Below are 19880 nucleotides of genomic sequence, written 5' to 3'. Positions count from 1 at the left end.
GTCATCTGTTAATTCAATTCGAAAATGTTTTCAGCACTCTCATTCAGAGTGTTAAAAGATAATTTTAATAAACAGGCAAAATCATGTCTCTCATACAGATATGAAAATGAACCTTTTTATTATTTTTTTATTGATGTTTTAATTGTTTATAACATTGTGAAATTTTGGGTTGTACATTTTTGTTTGTCCATCACCATATATATGTCTCCCTTCACCCCCTGTGCCCACCCCCAACCCCCATTGCCCCTGGTAACCACAATACAGTTTTCTCTGTCCATGTGTTGGTTTATATTCCGCATATGAGTGAGATCACACAATGTTTGTCTTTCTGGCTTACTTCACTCAACATAATACCCTCCAGGCCCATCCATGTTGTTGCAAATGGGACGATTTTGTCTTTTTTTATGGCTGAGTAGTATTCCATTGTATATATAGACCACATCTTCTTGATCCAGTCATCAGTTGAGGGATACTTACGTTGCTTCCACTTCTTGGTTATAGTGAATAATGCTGCAATGAACATAGGGGTGCATACGCCTCTTTGGATTGTTGATTTCAGGTTCGTTGGATAGATTCCCAGTAGTGGGATGGCTGGATCATAGGGCATCTCTATTTTTAATTCTTTGAGGAATCTCCATACCATTTTCCATAGAGGCTGCACCAGTTTGCATTCCCACCAGCTGTGTATGAGGGTTCCTGTTTCTCCACATCCTCTCCAACATTTGTTGTTTTTTGAAAATGAACACTTTTTAAAGATTTTATTTAACTCATCAGAGAGGAAACTGGTAAGGTGTTATGACCAGTTCAAAAGAACAGACACATTTATAAATAGGAATATCGAGATGAACATGCAAATGGAGGCAAAATGAATTTTCCCACTGTGGCGGCAGAGTTGTCTCTCCACTGGACACCATTCATTTGCATGCCAATAGACAAGAATTATTTTATGTTGCTGTCAGCTAGCTACAACTTACAGAATTGCAAAATAGCTCTGTTAAAAAAAATTATTTATGACACTTGTTAAATGGTAAGGCAGACTTTATTCAGTACTATCTCCATGAGTATAGGGACTGTTGCAGTGGGGTTTTGCAGTAGGGGAGAGAGGTTGGACTCAACTCTGAATACAACAAGGAAAAGTGGGAATTTATAGCCAAGGAGCAGGGTGGGGTCTGTGGAGGAAGCATCAAGGGTAGGGGGGCTTCTGGCTAAACTGACATGACAGGATTCTTGCTGAAGGTAGGCTGGGGCGATCAGCTGTCACGTGGGGTGGGGTAGGGGAATGAGGAATTTGGTCAGATTTCAAGGGTGATCACATATGGAGGATGGGGGATTCTGGCTCAACTGACTTAACACAGTTCTTATTAAAATTGGGCTCTTAAGAACATACCCAAGAATAGGGGCTAGTTGAAAAAGAGCTCAGAAGAGCCTGACTAGAGTTTGGTCAAGGAGAGAATCTTTGTCAGCTCCCATAGACTCAGAGTCAGGTAACCTGGAGGGGGTGGTGGTGCTATAGACAATGAATAGCTCTCCACTGAAGGATAAATTTTTCCCTATACGGGGAGGTAGAATAGCATGGTGGCTAAGAACACAGAACTGTAGTGCCTGGGTTCAAACCTCCACTCTAGTTCTAACTAGTGGAGTGACTTAGGGTATGTTATTAAATCTTAGTTTCCTCATCTATAAAATGGACACAGAGCCTACCTTGTATATTCCTTGTGAGGAGTAAATGAGATGACACGCATAAAAAAACATTTAAAACAGTAGCTGGTACCTAGTGACTGTCTAATAGATGTTGCTGTTAGGATCTTCGTGCTTAACCGGGAGGGCTTATGAGAATTTTTGCATGAAGGAATGTGGATATTAGTATTAAAAATATGTTCAGTTTATCCAAGGTTTTCAAATTCAAAGCACGTTAAAGAAAGGTCAAAACAATCTTGGCTGTGTGGAGTAAGAAAATATTGTTCGCGGTGGGTTAAAGAAGACTTAGAAACACTGGGCTGGGGATGAATTCCGCCGACTCTACGCTTCTGAGCTTTGCCTCAGCCCCCAAGGATCTCACACTTAAGGATCATTGAAATGAGACACGGATGCACCAGTGTTGTCACTTGTTCCCAATCTGCTCCCATTTTATTTTATCTCTACTTTGCTAAAGATTCCATTTCCTGTTTAGGATGCTACTCTTGCTCATTTGTACTTGAAATTTTAAGAAATCTCCATATCAGACTTGTCCTTTCGGTAACCCTCACTTTAACCTACTCAGGTAAGTCAGTGCTTCCTGTATGCCCCAAAAGACTCAGACCTAAGCCAGGTCCACCTGTTCCCCTTGGGGCAAGCTGTGGAGTGGCGGGGGACTGATATTCAGATAAAGTGGGAGTCTGTTAGGTTCATTGCTCTGGATCATTCCTTTAATTTTAGTGATGGGCACTGATACTGTTAATGGTTTAGGGAAAATTTTGTGCTTCAGTGAATGAGTTTGCATTGTTCAGATCACACACATCTGAACAATCTGATTCTGGTCCTTTGGGAGCAATTTTCCAACTCTGTAAGTTGTAGTTAATTCAGAGCAATGCAAAATAATTCTTGTCTATAAATACAAAAATTATATCCTATCTGGTAGGGCATCCAGTTGACTTCCCTGTCCCATTCCCCACCAGTTTGGCCTCCGTTTGCACATTCATCTCAATATTCCTGATCTATAAATGTATCTGTGCTTTGCACTCTCCGTTGAACTGGTTCCCTCATTATGAAAAAAATAAAATCTTTTAACACATGGTTCATTTTATGTCTGTATGAGATTTATGGTTTTCCTTTTTTGAAAACTATTTTTCAACTATGTAGGGGGGCCAGAATACATTGTGGTGACTGACTTAGTAGTAGAGAGCTAGCTAATTAATCTTTGTCAAGGGTAACCAAAGACAAGACAAAGTTAAAGTAAAACCAAGTAGCAGAGATTATTTGCAGAAATTTCTGCAATTTTAGTTGGCTGAAACGTTCATGTATAAAAGAGCGAAGTTCTATGTAGTCATTTTAAAAGCAGCTCCTATGTTTTGAATTAAATGATATCCACCAAAACACAGATTCATGGTTTCTTGAAATTAACATGATTACGGAAAATAGACAGCATTCATTTTGCAAACTCAGCGTGGGAAGCTTGTGTTTACTTGTCTGTCATCCTCACCAGACTCTTTGCTCCGAGCCAGCAGGAACACTGTTTTTTTTTTTCAGAGTTAGTGTATTTATTTTCTTTTTATTGTGAATTATGTGATGCACAGAGAAATGTGCTTGAAAACGTACATATAAAATCCATGAAAAATTACAAAGTCAAACTCCTATAAATAATAATGAGGTAAAAAACTAGAAATTTTCCGGGGGGCATTAATCTATGAGTGCCCCCTTCTTATCACATTATTCTCCCTAAACCTATCGGTTCTCAACCTGGGATGATTTTGCCCCCCGGGGAATATTTGACAATGTCTGGAGGCGGTTTTGGTTGTCACAAATGGGGAAGGGGTTGGCTTCCTACTGAAATTTAGTGGGGAGAGGCCAGGGATGCTGCTAAACATTCTACAACGCACAGAACAACCCCCACAACAAAGAATCGTTTGACGCAAAATGGCAATAGTGGTGAGGTTGAGAAACCCTGCCACGTAGGAAGCCGCTGTCCTGAGTCAGTGGACAGTGGTATAGTGCTCAGTTCCTTATGCTTTCGTTATTTAACACCTATGCCTGGACTCCTATACAATATAATTTAGTTTCCCCGTTTGCCGCCATTCTCTGTGGCACATGATATGGGCTCCACAGATACCTGGTAAATGAGGGAACGAAGAGGCAGGCCAGAGTCTGCCCCTCTTCTTGAGTAAAGAGGCACCAAGACTTGGTTTTGTCAGTTACTGTCTATGATTGGTATTTCAAAGGCAGACTTGTGTTAACCAGACTCATAGGAGGGTGATTTATAAACCAGAATATTAATTTGTCAATTAAAGAGAGTAATCAAACTGTGCAGTGGGCTGGATGCTTGCTTTTCTTCCTCAGGGAAACTGCAGCATGGGGGGCACGTTATAATTAGAAGTTTGCTTGATGAGCTTGGAGTCAGAGCACAGGTGGCCACCATTGCCTCTGTCCTGCAGGCAGGCCAGCCTGTTTCACCTCTTACAAGGAGGTTTCTGCTGGTGGTCAGGGTGCAGGATGGCTCAGTAGTTCATCTTGCCAGGAATGAGGAAGAGCCTGAGAAGTATAAGGAAGAATACTTATTCTTTGGGCTTTCCATTTTTAGGCTGAATTCCCCATCTGTTAAGACGGTCTTTCTTCAGAGAGAATAAAATTGATTAGATTTTAAGCTTTTCATTTAGATTCACAACCCAGTTTTGTCCCCTTTATGGCCACTGTAAATGGAATGTGGATGTTCTTGAAACTCCTTAGTCACCTACAAGCGGATTATTCCTTGGGATGTTTTACTTGCCCAGGGGACTGATTGCATGGTTGCACTAACTGCAACTCATGTGCAGAAGGTGACATTAACTCTATGTTCTGGAGGTCCTGATGACATTATTTTGTAGGGATTGAATCACTTGTTTTTTTAAAGAGAGATTCTTTTCATTATCAGAGCCTTAATTTTCATTATTTTGCAGTAGCCATTGTAGTCTCTCTTGCTGTTCTGTGAAATCTTGCCAGGTGGTTTTGTAAAATGATCACTTTCAACTCAAGACTGACTTATAAAGATAGAATTTCTGAAAAGCAGATCAGCCACACAGATAATAATGATAGCAGAAATGCTTGTTTTTGTGCATGATTTTCCCCTTAATCTTATTAAAGATTTTTTTCCCCTCTGACATACTCCAGTGATGAAAATGTGCCTGAAGGCTTGCTTGCCAGTACCAAACAAATAAATTCTATAATTAAATAATAAAAGCAGTCAGAATCCGTAATATAAGATTTGCAGGGAATGAGGAAAGAGGAATTTGTACCATTTAATGGTTAGCAAAATGGCAGTAAAAGACGAAGCTGGGATCAGGGTCAGACGCCAGGTCCTGGACGGCTCTGTATGTCCAGCCAGGGAGTGTGGAGCATGTCCCAAGGCTGATGGGGGTCATGGAATATCCTGGAGGGGGGAAATGACGTGATCAAATGTACATGCGAGACCACCCCCCTTGGGGGCAGGGAGGATGAAGCAGAAGGGAAAAGAGGTGTTTGGAGGTGTTTGAGGTGTTTGGAGAACACAGGCGGGCTGGGAAGACAAGAGGCCTACATGGAGTCCTGGGGAATGCTGTAACTGAATACCAATCCATTCCTTTAAAGTAACAGGCAGAAAAAGAACCATGGGAGAAACCAACACTTATGGATCAGCCCAAGGAAGAACCTCCAGAAGGACCCTCAACAGCAGATAGAGGTAGAAGAACAAGGAGAGAGAACTGTGATGGGAACGAGGGGTGGCGGGAGTGGCCGGTGGTTCAGATACTGCCGGAAGGTAAAGTAAGAGGACTGAAATATCTCCTGGATTTGGTGATGCTTTCCAAGAATGGGTTAGTGGACTTGCGGGACAAGGAAAGGGACAGTAGAGGGTTGAAATTTGAAGGAGAGGCAAAGCGGTAGGCAGAGGAGGATCTCAGAGTGAGTTGTTTGGTTTGGTTTTGACTTTGAGATGGTAGAGAATTGAGCATGAAGAGGAGGAGACAGTGGAAGGGAAGGGCTGAAGATCCAGTAAAGAGAAAAATGAAGCGATGGGCCTGGATCTTAGAGGAGACAGGGAGGGATGGGATGGGATGGCAGGTGGATTATCCTTTTGTAAGAGGAGACACTTCTTTCTCAGAGATGGAAAGTAAGGATCGCTGATAGCTTATCATCAGTTCACACCTGGCAGCATCATTTTTCTAAAATAGGAAGCAATTAAATAAATTAGGAAGGCACAGAACAGTGAAGACAGCAGAACAGTGAATGTGTAGAGTAGCCATTGGGGGAAATGGAAGAGGGAGGTATCTAGCACCATAATGGAATTGTCAAGGTGTACAAAAGGCCTAGCAAATTGGATAGCATGAATTTATCAAGGCACCAGCCCACATACCTGTGTGACTTTTTTGTCCAGCACTCCTCAGGGGTCAGGTATAGGAATATATTATGCCTGTAAATAATTCTCCTTTATTCGCACAACAGAGAGAACTGACGATCTAGCCCTGTCTCTGGAAGGTCTAGCTCCTTCCACTTCTCTGGGCCCTCCTGGCATCTCTTACGGAGTCAGGTCTTTAAGCACTTTAAAACATGGCAGTTATATTGTTAATTTGTATTTCTGTCACTTTGAATAACAGGCATTGTTGAAAATAGTGTAAGCTAGGAGTCTTGTCTAAGGGGCAGAGAAAGGGGCTGTATAAATCAGATGCCTAAGGTAGACAAACATTTGAAGTTTATGGATTCTGCATGTGAATATTTTAACATTTCCTAGGAAGGTTTTAATGACATTAGATGAAAAAGAAGAAAACTATGAAGACTCTTTGAAAAGGGGACAGGAGAGAGACAGAAAGCAATGAGAACTCCAGGGGCCTCCGTTTCTGTTCCTTTCACTGCAAAGTGACTTCCTATGGGTGGGAGAAAGTTCTCACCCCTATGGTAATAACAACGCCTGGCTTGAGGAAAGAATACAATAACGCATTTAGGAGAATAAGAACACATTTATTGAGTGACTTCTCTGTGCCAGGAGTTTTTATACACATCCTGTATAACCCCATACCTTAGTCCATCTGGGCTGCTATAACAGAATTCCACAGACTGGGTGGCTTATAAACAACAGACATTTTCTTCTCACAGTTCTGGAGGCTGGGAACTCCAAGATCATGGCACCTGCAGATCTGGTGTCTGGTGAGGTCCTGATTCCTCATAGATGGCCACCTTTACACTGTAACCTCACAGGTGGAAGGGGATCAAGGGCTCTCTGGGGCTGATTTTATAAGGGCACTAATGTCATTCATGAGGGCTCCCCCCTCATGACCTAATCACCTCCCACGGGGCCCACCTCCTAATACCATCACCTTGAGGGGTTGGGATTTCAACATATGAATTTAGGGAGACAAAACCATTCGGTCTATAGCATCCCCATAATTACTTTATTGAGTGAAGATTGAAAAAGGAAACCCGCGGTTCAAAGGCTGAGGTGAGAGATTCAGAAGCTGGCCCTGCCGACACTTAAGAGTTTTTTCCTCTGACTTGATTCTCTCATCCTCACTTTCCCCAGGATTCTCTCATTTTCTTTCTATGGATATTCTGTGATTTTAGTTGGGCATAACTGTTTTGACTTTTTATTAACAAAGACACTCTCTGATTTAAGGAAATTTAGATCACACTAAATCCTATTGGTGCCTGCTTGTCACAGTTTCACAATTCAATATTGCAAAGCCATCATAATGCAGGGCACTGCTGGCTCGGTAATTCATTTCATTAACAGTGCTGCCTGAATAAAATACACAGCGAATTGGAAATAAACAAATCCTTGGAAAGTATGATAATACATTCAGAAAGCACAGAAGGTTGAGGCATGTAGACAGAAGGAGGAAGGGAGTGGGCAGGAGGAGAAAAATCATATCAGGATAAAGAGGGATTTTGTGAGCCCATATGTGCTTTGTGCAGTGTTTCTAGAAAGCATTTCTGAGACGTATTGGTGAATTAATTATGATCTGTTTTGTTTATATCTTTACCTTTACACCCCTGCTCCCTCACCTCCCATATCCAATTTATTATGAAGTCCTGTCAGTCTTATCACAAGAACAGATCTCAAATCTGTCAGCTTCTCTTCATGCCGATGGACAGCGTGGTGCAGGCCTCCAGTGCACTTCTGTACCCTGATCTCCTCTCTTTCTGGGCACAAAGGATGGTTGCCCTTTTCTGACTCCCACTTTGCAATCAAGTTGGGCATGTGACTAGTTCTGGCCAGGCTAGAGCATTCAGACACAGGGTAAAGACCTTCCAGCAGTTTATTCTCCTGCCACAGCAATTATGGAAGCAGGTTGTTGACATGAAAGGGCCACGACATGGAAGCAGTCTGGATCCCTAAACTGCATGGAGCACAGCTGCCCTGGAAAGGCACCCAGATGTGCAGTGGGCATTTCATGAGTAAGAAACAGACTTTTGTGGGCCCGCCCGGTGGCACAAGTGGTTAAGTGTGCGCACTCTGCTTCAGCAGCCCGGGGTTCACAGGTTTGGATCTTGGACACTCACCAATGCAGCGCTTGTCAAGCCATGCTGTGGCGGCGTCCCATGTAAAGTAGAGGAAGACCGGCATCGGACGTTAGCTCAGGGCTCATCTTCCTCCTAAAAAAAAAAAAAAAAAAAAAGAAACAGACTTTTGTTATGTACAGCCACTGCCAGTTGGTTGGTGTTAGTTATCACAACGTAGTCTCTTCTCTCCTGGCTGGTGAAATGAGTTGCCATCATCTGTCTCCTGGAACCCCACAGAAGCCTCCTAACTTTTCCACCTTTTCTGTAGCCTTGCTTCCCCTCATTTCATTTCTCTGCATAGTGAACCTCTTAAAACACACTCAGTCACATCCCTCCTCTGGTTCCCCTTGTTATTAGGATAAATTCTGAGCATGGTTAACCAGGCCTGTGTGCCCTGGTCCCCACTTACTACTCCAGACACCCTTTAGCCTTTCAGGCTTGAGCCCCACTTGCCTTCTTTCAGTTTCCCAAACATTCCAGGCTGCTCCCCATTCTGGGCCCTTTGCACATGCTTTTCCCTTTGCCTGGAATGCTCCCCCTACTTCCCAAAGTTCATCTCACTCACTTGCATCACCCTTGGGATCTCCACCTAAATGATAGTGTCTCGGAGGCCCCCTCAGGATGCAGGGGTCTCCCCATTACCTTCATCCATGGCACCCACTGCTATTTGAATGACGCTAATCTCAGGTCATACTTCTGTATTCGTTTGTGTGGTTATTTGAGAAATATCTTTCTCCCTAACCAGACCACAAGCTCTACCAGGGAAAGGGACCATGTTCTGTTTTATCCATCTCCATACCCTCAGCATCCTGTGCCTGGCCCCCAGCCCATAGTAGGTTCTCAGCATATACCTTCAGGATGATGAAATAAATGCATTAACAGCAAGTCAGAGTTGTATGCATATTTCTGAAGTCTAAGGAAAGTCATCGTTGATATTTTTTTGAGCATTTACTCTGTCAGGCAAGGTACCAAGCGCTTTACATTGTTTCCTAGGTCATGTACGTATCATGACAATAACACTAGGAGGTAAGGACCATTATTCCACTAGAGATGCTGAACCTGATGCCTGGGGTGGTTAAATAGCACTCATGTATCCACGAGGCTCATTAGGCAGCCCAACTCCATAACCCATGTCTGAGACCTGCTTTGTGATTTGGTTTTGTTCTAACTCCAATTTTCCAGGTTCATAAAACATAACAACAGGCCCTTATATCACAGCGATTATAATAAGCAAAGGCCAGGTTTATCTTGCATTCTTTATGGAGAGAACTATTGAGCTCTTGTGTCTGCATGCTTCCCACCAGAGACGTCTTTTAAAAATAGTCTGTTTACATACACAATGATGAAAACTATTTGATAACTTGTTTGTTGCACATGCTAACCTCAAAATGTGAAAATATAAAGTCTTCCATAGAGAGTTCTTTTCTGTTTGACTTTACAGTGTAAACTTCCTTTTTTTTTTTTTTTTTCATTTAGACCCGTCAGATGTGAAAATATCAATTTCCTTTTCCACGGAGAAATCCAATAATGGAATGGAAATCAGATTTCATTTGAGCACCCTGTATCAATTAAATCGGATTTTTGTTAACAAATCTTCTAAGCTCTCATTTTAAATCTTTTTTTAAATCTCTTTCATGAAACAGCACATATCTGAATGAGAAGTCACTCCAACTGACAGAGAGATGCAAAAATCTGCAAAATGGCTTTGAGACCTTATCTAACAAAACGAGGAAAGGGTGAGTTCCGCTCTTCACATTTAATTTAATTTTAAAATAAGTGGTTTATATTCAAAATGTTTCACAGCATCTTTAAATCATCTGGAAACTGAGACTGTGTTCCTGCTTGGGCCTGACTTTGGGCTCAGAGAAGCTCTCGTGGATGAGGAGGATGGACGAGGGGTGAACAGTGCAGACCCTGCCAGTGGGGACTCAGTTTATCTGTCCTTGGATCCACATTCACTAAAAACACCATGTAGTTTTACTGCCTAAACTTTTACAGGTCCTCAGTCTTTTTGAGAAACCCATGAGCATTCTGGACGCTAGCCTAGAAAAATGCACACTTGAATTGAATCTCTTACAATCCCAGAAGATTAACAGATTTACCCCCAGTCCCAGCTGTGGTTCACTCTCAACTTCGCCACACTTGCTTACAATCCTGGATTTTAGAGAGTTCCTGACACTGTCTTCTTCAAATTGAGAAAAGGGTCTAAAAGCTCCGAGCTTCGTACATGGATGAGCCACTGGTGGCCTAAGAGTCTGATGGGGGAGGCATTGCCTTGACTGTATCTGGAAGGAGCAGAGTCTGGAGATAGTGCTGGAGGAAGGATAGGAAGGGTGTGCGAGTGAGGCGGGACCCGTGGTTACACTGTCCTCTCCCTCAAAGGAACTAATCTGAGTTGCATTTCGCTGTGCACTTGCCTGAGAAAGTTGAAGACTGTCCAGGGTAAGTAGTAGATCAGATTCCCTTATGCCAGTTTTATGCGAGGGAGACCCAGTGGCTTTTCCTCTGCCGTATTTTTCTCTTTCTCTTCCTACTAATTAATCCAGCTCTTTCTCTCTTCCCTTCTCCCCCTCCCCTTCTCTCTCCCTTTCCTCCCCCTCTGCCTCCCCCCAACCCACAAACACACGCATGAACACACATATGTCTTCCACTTTTAATTTTAAAAATAGTGTGTGGGAAGAAGGAGTTAGCGCAGCTGCCTGTGATCCATTTACTCCCTTCCCTGGGGGTGTGAGAGGTTGACCTGGGGGAAAAGAAACCAAGATAGGTAACCTGGTTTAATCTCCTTTCAGTTGGACCTCTCCGTAACAGACTAATGATATTTGCTAGGAAGAAGAGACCTTATCCGTTGACTGTCCCCAGCGGGCTGCTCCCTGGCTAAAGTATTACTTACAGTAAATGGGACACAGGATCCATGAGGCAGGTCATCCTGGAGAATGGCACACAGGCGGTCCGACTGGGTATAAAGGGGAATGTTTCATAGTTTAAATGTTCCTGCCGTGTAAGGAAACCCACGGACCTCACTTAGAGCCCTCGCCTACTATTCTGAGCCATGAGTGCATGTCCGGTGTGGGAAGATAGGACCAGGGCGGCCACCCTTAATGTCCCAGGCTTCTCTCTGCTGTGTCTGAGCCTCTTGACTGCCTGGATCCTTGAAATTATAAGGAAAGCCTGATACTGGGTAAGATCTCTGAATTGAGTTAGTCTGGTTTGACAATCCAATCCTGTATGTTAGCTCAGTTTATTACAAAAGGATAGCCCTGTTAAAATTTTTGCTTTCTTTTCCTTAAATTCCAGCTGATGGGCCCTAAGCTTCCTAGAGAAACCCACTGGGCTGTGTATCTTCCATTTGCTGTACCTGATCCCCTTCTTTCCCTTCACTACAGGTTAGTCTGTGTCTTTCTTTGCCCTGGGAGGCCGACCTACAAGGCCTTCATCAATAGGGTCCTCGCTCCTTTGTCATCTAGTTTTCTTTGGATTTGACCCAGAGGGGAGTACTAGAAAGAGATCAGAAAGGAGGAAGGAACAGATTTCTTCTTGTGGTGTTGCTGCAGGTTAACTACATCCTTGCCCAAAGGAACGTGTTGCATCCTGAATGAAGGTCATGATGTTTGTTAGGTCTCTCTCGCTCTCCATTCCCTCCACTGGACCCTTCAGCTTAGAGATAAGCTGTTAATAATCCCCTGATATTGTACTTAGATTTCCCTACATCTGGCTTAGGATTTGGGCAAAGTCCCTTCTTTAAGCTCTTCTTAAATGACACAATTGGAGCTGGCCGCCATTCCTGCCAGGACCCTCACTTACCATAGTTTAGCTAGAATGAACACTTGCAAGTACTCCTTTGCTTGCATGATAAATTCATTGAACTGTGGGGTAGACTTAAGGTAGTTCATGCCCTGTAGGTGGCGCTACACATCTGTTTGGATCATGTTGGAGCCTTTGTTTTGTTTGTTGTTTGTTGGGTGTGTGGATGTTATAGACTCTATCTGAAACTTTTCCTAAGGGACTCGAATTCCAAACTTCTTGCAGTGCCCTCCATGCATCAGACATAGGGCACATGACACATGAAAAGTAGAACTTGGAAAAACTGGTCTTCGCCCCACCGTACCCTGCGATGAGCTGCTTGTACTCCTTGCCAGACGTGTAAATCCGTGTGTGACAGTGGCCTTTGACTCTCTTCAGCTCTCCCTCTGACATGAACTATTTTTGCTCCACAAAGTGACAGAAATCCTCAATATAAGTATGATCCAAAGCTGTACATTGATGCAAAGCACTTGAGTCAGCGTAGCGGAAAATTCTTTAATCATGGAAGGTGTTTTTTGTCAAGGCAGAAAATTTTACAACTCTTTTATGTGCATCAACAAAAATGGTTAACTGTACTATGCTAATGAGAATGGCTGTGCGCACCGTCTCATGTTCGGTCTCTCACTTTTCTTCTGTTGTTCTACGTTCAATGCTAAGACCTTTTCTCCGCTCTTCTTTAGGGGGATGCCTTCCCATGATGCACACAATTTTCAGCTAGCTCATGTAATTAGCCTGCACTGGTATTCTGCTCAGCAAAGGTCTAGAGAGAGCAGGCGTGAATTGCCCGTATGAAAGTGTTATTTTGCACACAGGAGACTAATTTTTCCATTTGTATTGTCTATTGTCGGGAATTGTGTGTTCTGCGACCGGTGCTATGACGGACTCCCAGGGGACAATCAGGAAAGCCATTCAGTGTGTGGTGATAAAAAGTAATTTCATTTTCTTAGAAATAATTATTTAGCTCTATTTTTGTCATGGTCTGTTAAAGAAAGAATTTTCTCTTTCTTCAGCCAATTTGTCCCTTTCAGGTTGCTAAAATAGAATTTAGGAAGACGGAGTTATAGTAGGAGAGAGACAGTGCTTTTTTTCTCCACTGGTTTTCACTACATATTTGAATGAAAGAAAATTAAACAGTTGTCATTTGGAGGTCCAGCGGGATAAGGCACTGTGTATTACAATTCTGTATTCTCTGTTTAAGACTCGGAGCTCCAAGGAGTTTGTTCATCATTCTGTGCCTGATGCCTATTACAGGTTTCAGCACATAGAAGTTTCTCAGTAAATATCTGTTGAATCCACAGATGAATGAAAGAATGTATTTCTTAGGTCGTCAAAGCGTGGTCTTTACCATCTTTAATTTCTAGCTCTTAAAAAATTATCCATAAATCCATGAACTTCAACTCCTTTTTGAAACCGATATTTAACTTCTCTGACTCTTTCTCTTACTTTGAATCTGCAGTTTTCTCTGACCTAATCCTTTTCCCCTGAATGTTTCTCTGGGTTTCTCCAGCCCAATCCTCCTCACCTCGTTATCTCCCAGAGGAAATATTACACTGTACTGAAAATGCTCCGTAGCCATCTTATCACTGTTAGTTTGCTCATTTTTCAGCATGGCAAAGGTTATTTGTAATATTTTCTGCTTATGTTTTTAGAAAAATGATGATCGTGTGGATATACAAGCTGTCTGTCTTATTTCACATTGCTTCAGATGAATGAACTGATTTTTTTAAGAGCAGATCCTTCTGAGGGGCTGACCTAGGAAACGAACTTATGTCTCCTCTCCTAGGATTTTCTGCCTCTGTTGCTATGCCATTTTCTTCATCTTCCATTTTTCCAGATGATCCTAGATCCCAAGAAAGTGTACAGTTATATTTTGTTCAGTTTCTACCATTTGGCCAGGGCAGATGATCCCCTCCAGCAAAATCTCCCAAAGCGCAATGTCATAAAACAATATTTTATTCTCTGTGATGCAATGTTCAATATAAGTATTCCTTCTTGCTCAGGCAACTCTCCTCTGAGTATTGACTCAGGGATTCTGGCTCCCTTCATCTTACAATGTAGCCATCTTCAACAGATGATCCCAGGCTTGCTGCTGAAGAAGATACAATGGAGGAAGTGCACACAGCTTGAAGGGGACACATATCGCTTCCACGCACATCCTATGGGCTGGAACTGGCCCAGCTGGATGTTTAGGGTCATGTGACTGGTTTTGGCCAATAGCATGTGAGTGGAGTTGGTGTGTGGTTGACCTCTGGGAATGTAGTGCCTGGCTGGGAAGCTCCTTGCAGCAACAACTGTAGGCTATGGAAAGGAAGCACCAATCAGTGGTGGTCAATGCGATATTCCTGCCATGTTTATATTAAATAGCTCTACTATTCTCATCATTCTATTGACTATAGGCCCCTAGGATTTTCCTTAAAGGTGGAAGAAAACATTTTTTTAAACAACAGCAATCTCTTACATCTTTTGAGCATATGAGTAGTTTAAATAGTATTTGTAGTGACAGGAGAGATTTAGAGATCTTCTTCTCAGGAACAGAGTGTAAGCCACTGCCCTATAACTTCCTGTGCAACCACTAAGGCATGAAAGATTCACTTGCATTCGGATAGCTTTTTTTGGTAAGATCCAAATTCTCAGAATTAAGATTTGGAACACTGTTTTGCATAGGCTAGGTGTAGCTTGAACCATACACTACTTGGTGAGCGTGTATGTTTGATGAGCTATTTCATGCAATACTATTTAGAATTACTGAGAACAATAGAACTTTCTGAAAGGTATCATCTTAAGGGGTCACCATAAAGATGCTAGTTAGAAAGCACCATTTTGCAGGATGAAAGGCAAAGTGAACTAAAGACTGACCCTAAATGTTCTTCACTATTTATTATCTTGGAGAGTACAGCATGACCTGAATTGCGGCTTGAAAAGAAGAGGTATAAATTATGGCAGATCAAACTTCAAAAAACCCAAATGTGAGCATGTCACTTGACAGTCTGGTAACAAAGCAAGTATTCCTAAGTTTCAAGTTGTCTGTCAGGAAAAACGATTTTTGGTCATATACAAGATTTTCTTGGCATAGAATGATATATGACTTGTTTCTACTCAGCTTTACATTCATTGCTTCTTAAAGTGATACCTACAGTTTTGTTTGTCTTCTCACCTCTGATCCTTTAACTTGCCTTTTCTGGTCAGTTTTTAAGGGCTTCAAAGTCTAGCACTCCTTCATTTCCTTGGTATAGAGTTCAAAGATAAGTTAACACAAAACAACCATTTATACCAACATGGTACATTCTTAATATCTTGGGAAATTTCTCTTGGTAACCAAAGCAGTGACTGTATTTGCTGGTATATAATTTTAAATTGGGGCAGATGAGCTAATATGGAGGCTATGATAGAAGTCTCTGAAACTTTTTTTGTATTTATGCCAAACAAATTTATGCCAAATCTATTAAAGGTGGTTTAAGCATCATTCTGTACTTTGAAGAGTAAATAAGAAAGAAGCAATCATACAACTTAAGAGCGTGAAGGAATAGTCACTTAAATTCTTCTAATTCATGTACTTTTTTCTGTTCTTACCATGAGCGTTTGATTTTTATTTTTCTAAAAAATCTTATTCCTTCAATTTAAAGATTAAAAAATGGGATTATGACTTGTTTGAAGTCAGGCAACCAGTTAATGGGAGGGTGGGAATAAAAAATTTTCTGTGTGGTTGTTGATGCTAGAGGATAACCAGCATAATCCTAATCTGAATTCCTTAATTAATACTTGGTAAGAATTGCTTAGTATCATTTTTGCCACGCTGAAGATTGAAATAGTGTATTATTTTATTGTAAGTGTTTGTCACTGGAAACAAAATTGAATTTTCCCTCAGAGGAAAATTGAAACACTGACTTGCCTGTTACACTGCAGTGTTGATTATTTGATTATGTATTCACATCAGAAGGCTTCCTCATACTTGCTCAAATAACTAGTCATTTGAAAGAAACCTTTAATAGGAAGACAATGACAATAAAAATAGTCACACTTAGTTAAGGTCATTAAGAAATAATTGGGATTATTTCCAATTTGAGAAGTGGTACTGAAAAAGAGAGCAAATATGTTACTTTTGTTCAACATTTTCAAATACACAGGTAATGTTAAAAGTATAGTTTACTATTTGTGGTAGCCAAATTTCCAAGATGGCGCCCAATGACCCTCTCCTCCTGGAATTTACATGCTATTCCCCTACCTCACTGAAGGGGGCTGCCTTGTGTAACCAATACGATATTGCAGAACTAGCGATGTGTGACTTTCAAGGCCAGATCATAAATGAATTTGATAGTTCTGCCTTGCCGTCTCTTGGATTGATTATTTTGGGGGAAGCCAGCTACCATGTCATAAGGACACAGAGAGGTCCACATGGCAAGGAACTAAGGATCTCCTGCCAGCAGCTGGCACCACCTTGTCAGCCATGTGAGTGAGCCTCCTTGAAAGTAGATCCTTCAGTCCTGACCAACATCTTGACTTTGCATCCTAATGAGAGCTACTGGGCTGAAACCAACCAGCTAAGCTGCTCAGAAATTGCAGACCTACAGAAACTGCAATAATCCATGTTTATTGTTGTTTTAAGCCTCTAAGTTTTGGCGTAATTTATTATATAGCTATAGATAACTAATTGACTATTCAATTCATAATCCTTTACATTACTGTATTTTTATCATAATGACAATTATTATTATCAAAATTATTAATAGTGATAATAGGAACTACCATTTTTGTGGGCCTACTATGTGCAAGATAATTTACATGCATTCTATGGTCCTTGCAGTATTTCTTCAGAGTAAGTTTCATTATTGTAATTCCACAAGTGAAAGAAATGAGTTCAGAGAGTTTTAATGGCTTGCAGAACATCAGACAGTTACAAATAGCAGAGCCAGAATTTGGACAAAATTCTGCCTGTTTTCACTAACTCTATGGTACCACTCTTAATGAGAGTGGAATTACAAATCACAAATATAAGAAGAGAAAGGCATTTGACTTTATAATGCGAAGCTACTCAAAAGTGATCCATCTCCAAAATACTATCCACTTTCCTCGCTTTTTGTTACTTATATTTTACTTAAGCTTCTGAAATGTAAATAGACTTGGGAAGCATTATCTTGCACAGCAGTTACCCTCATTGCAACTTGGGGATCAGTCTGGCTTCTCTTGGTAAGATCATGGCTGATGGCTAATTTTTGTCCTAGTTCAAAGTTAGTATCTGAAAACTTTGGATGTTTTTATGTTGTAATCATATATTAAATTTCTATTTCAAAAACACACAGCAACTTCTGTGTGCCCAGCTCTATGATAGGCCCAGGGACAATTATTTTCAACCTGGAGCTGTGCATCAGACTTTTTCAAAGTATGCATGTGTTGAGAACGGGCTGAGACGTCTTGCGTAAGGGACACGATGATGAAATTACTTCTACTTTTTAAAAGCTCACAGTATATTAAGAGAGTCAGATATTTACAATACATTGGCTGCTCCTTCTCATTCTCCTTTGCATATTTCTCCTCATCTCCCCTCACTTTTGACACTGGAGTGTTCCAGAGCTCAGTCCTCAGGCCTCATTTCTCCTCATTCTCAGTCCTCAAGGACCTCATTTAGTCTCATGGATTTAAATACTCTATACATATTGATGATTTCCAAATTTATATCTCCCACCTGAACCTCTTCCCAGATTTGTATGTACCTCTGCTCAATCAACACTTCCCTGGGATGTCTATAAGGGATCTCAAACCTCATATGTCTTACATGATCTCCTGCGCTTCCGCCTAAACTTTGTTCTCTAGTAGTCTTCCCCACTTCAGTTAGTGGCAAGACTGTTCTTCCAGTGCTCAGGCCTAAATTCCTGGAGTTATCCTTGACTCCTCTCTTTCATCCATTCCATTAGGTGTCATTAAATTTCATCGGTTACCTTCCAATCATATCCAGAAGCTGATCATTTTTTACCAACTCTGCCACTCCCACTTTGGTCTAAGCCATCTTTATTCCCCTCCTAGATTGTGGCAAACTCTCTTATTTGGTCTCCTGGCTTCCACCCCTGCTCTCTTAGAGACTATTCTCAACAAAGTATACAGAGGGACCCTGTTTAATGTAGGTCAGATCAGGTCACCTCTCTGTTCCAGTGTCTTCCCATTTCACTCAAAATAAAAGAAAAAATTGTTACAGTAGCCTACAATGCACTTATAGGCACTTCTCAAATATATATGTAATATATTTGCCAATAACAGCACAAGGGAGGTGGGTGGGAGCAAAGCTGTATCAAGCTAAGGAAATGACTACAGATGATAAAGTAATAATTAGAACAATGTATAGTTGGGTTTATGACATTAATAGATGTAATATTGTATAACAAAAATTCCACAAGAAGGAGAAAAAAGGAATAGAGCTATATGGGTAATATTTCTATCTATGAGTGCAAATTAAGCTAATATAAATTTGAAGCTGATTCTAAGTTAAAAATGTATGTGGTAAACCCTAGAGCAACCACTAAAAATATAGTTTAAAATTTATTAAAGATGTTAAAATGCTACATTAGAAAATATTCACTTAAGGCAAAAGAAAGCTGTAAAGGAGGAATAGAGAAAAAAGAAATACTTGAGACATATAAAAACAAAAAGTCAATGGCAGAGGTAATTTAACTATATCAATAATAACATTAAATGTGAATGGATTAAATCATGTAGTCAAAAGGCAGAGATTGTCAGACTGGATTAACAAGCATGATCCAACTATATGCTATCTACAGAAGACGGACACACTTTGGATTCAAATATACAAATAGTATATGAAAGTAAAAGAATGAAAGTAAAAGAATGAAAAAAGATAGATCATGCAAACAGCAACCACAAGAAAGCTGAAGGAGCTATATTGATATCCAATACAACAGACTTTTAAAATAAAAAATGTTAATAGAAATAAAGGAGATTTTATAATTATAAAAGGGTCAATCCAGCAGGAATATATAATGGTTATAACCACATATGCACCTAATAACAGAGCACCAAAATACTCAAAGCAAGTACTGACAGAAATAAAGGGAGAAATAAACAATTCAACAATAATTGGAAACTTAAGTACCCTATTTTCAATAGTGGATAGAACAACCAGACAGAAGATCAACAAGGAAATAGAAGACTTGAACAACACTCTAAACCAACTAGACCTAACAGATACCTATAGAATACACCACCTAACAACAACAAAATGTATGTTCTTTTCAAATGTACATACAACGTTCTCCAGGATAAATCATATTCTAGGCTACAAAACAAACCTCAATAAATTTCGAAAGATTGAAAAAATACAATGTTATCTGACCACATTGTAAGGAAATGTGATATCAATATTCAGGAAAAAAATTTTGAGAATCTCACAAATATGTGGAAATTAAGCAGCACACTCCTAACTATGCTGTGGGTCCAAGAAACAATTAAAAGAGAAATCAGAAAATATTTGAGATGAATGAAAATGAAAACAACATACCAAAATTTATGGGATGCAGGGGGTGATAGCTAAAGTGTACAGGATTTCTTTTTGAGGTGATAAAAATGTTCCAAAATTGACTGTAGTGATGGTTGTGCATATCTGTGAATACTCTAAAAACCATTGACTTGTACATTTTATTTTATTATTTTTTTTGTGAGGAAGATCAGCCCTGTGCTAACATCTGCCAATCCTCCTCTTTTTGCTGAGGAAGACTGGCTGTGGGCTAACATCCGTGCCCATCTTCCTCCACTTTATATGGGACGCCGCCACAGCATGGCCTGACAAGCAGTGCATCGATCTGCACCTGGGATCCCAACCGGCAAACCCCGGGCCGCTGCAGTGGAGTGTGCACACTTAACTGCTTGTGCCA

General features: G+C 40.8%; 1 protein-coding gene across 1 annotated transcript in view; it reads left to right on the top strand.

Moving 5' to 3' along the window:
* The window catches only part of ST8SIA6 (ST8 alpha-N-acetyl-neuraminide alpha-2,8-sialyltransferase 6), a 116139-nt gene that overhangs the window by 48964 nt on the left and 47295 nt on the right, over nt 1–19880 (top strand). Inside the window, exon 3 of the mRNA XM_058532863.1 lies at nt 9843–9935. Within this exon, the coding sequence (XP_058388846.1) occupies nt 9843–9935 (93 nt within the window). The remainder of the gene's footprint in view (nt 1–9842; nt 9936–19880) is intronic.

The sequence above is a fragment of the Diceros bicornis genome, chromosome 36 (assembly GCF_020826845.1).
Source record: "Diceros bicornis minor isolate mBicDic1 chromosome 36, mDicBic1.mat.cur, whole genome shotgun sequence".
Lineage (NCBI taxonomy): Eukaryota > Metazoa > Chordata > Mammalia > Perissodactyla > Rhinocerotidae > Diceros > Diceros bicornis.
Note: the sequence above shows the minus strand (reverse complement) of the source record. Positions and strands in the feature narration are given on the sequence as shown.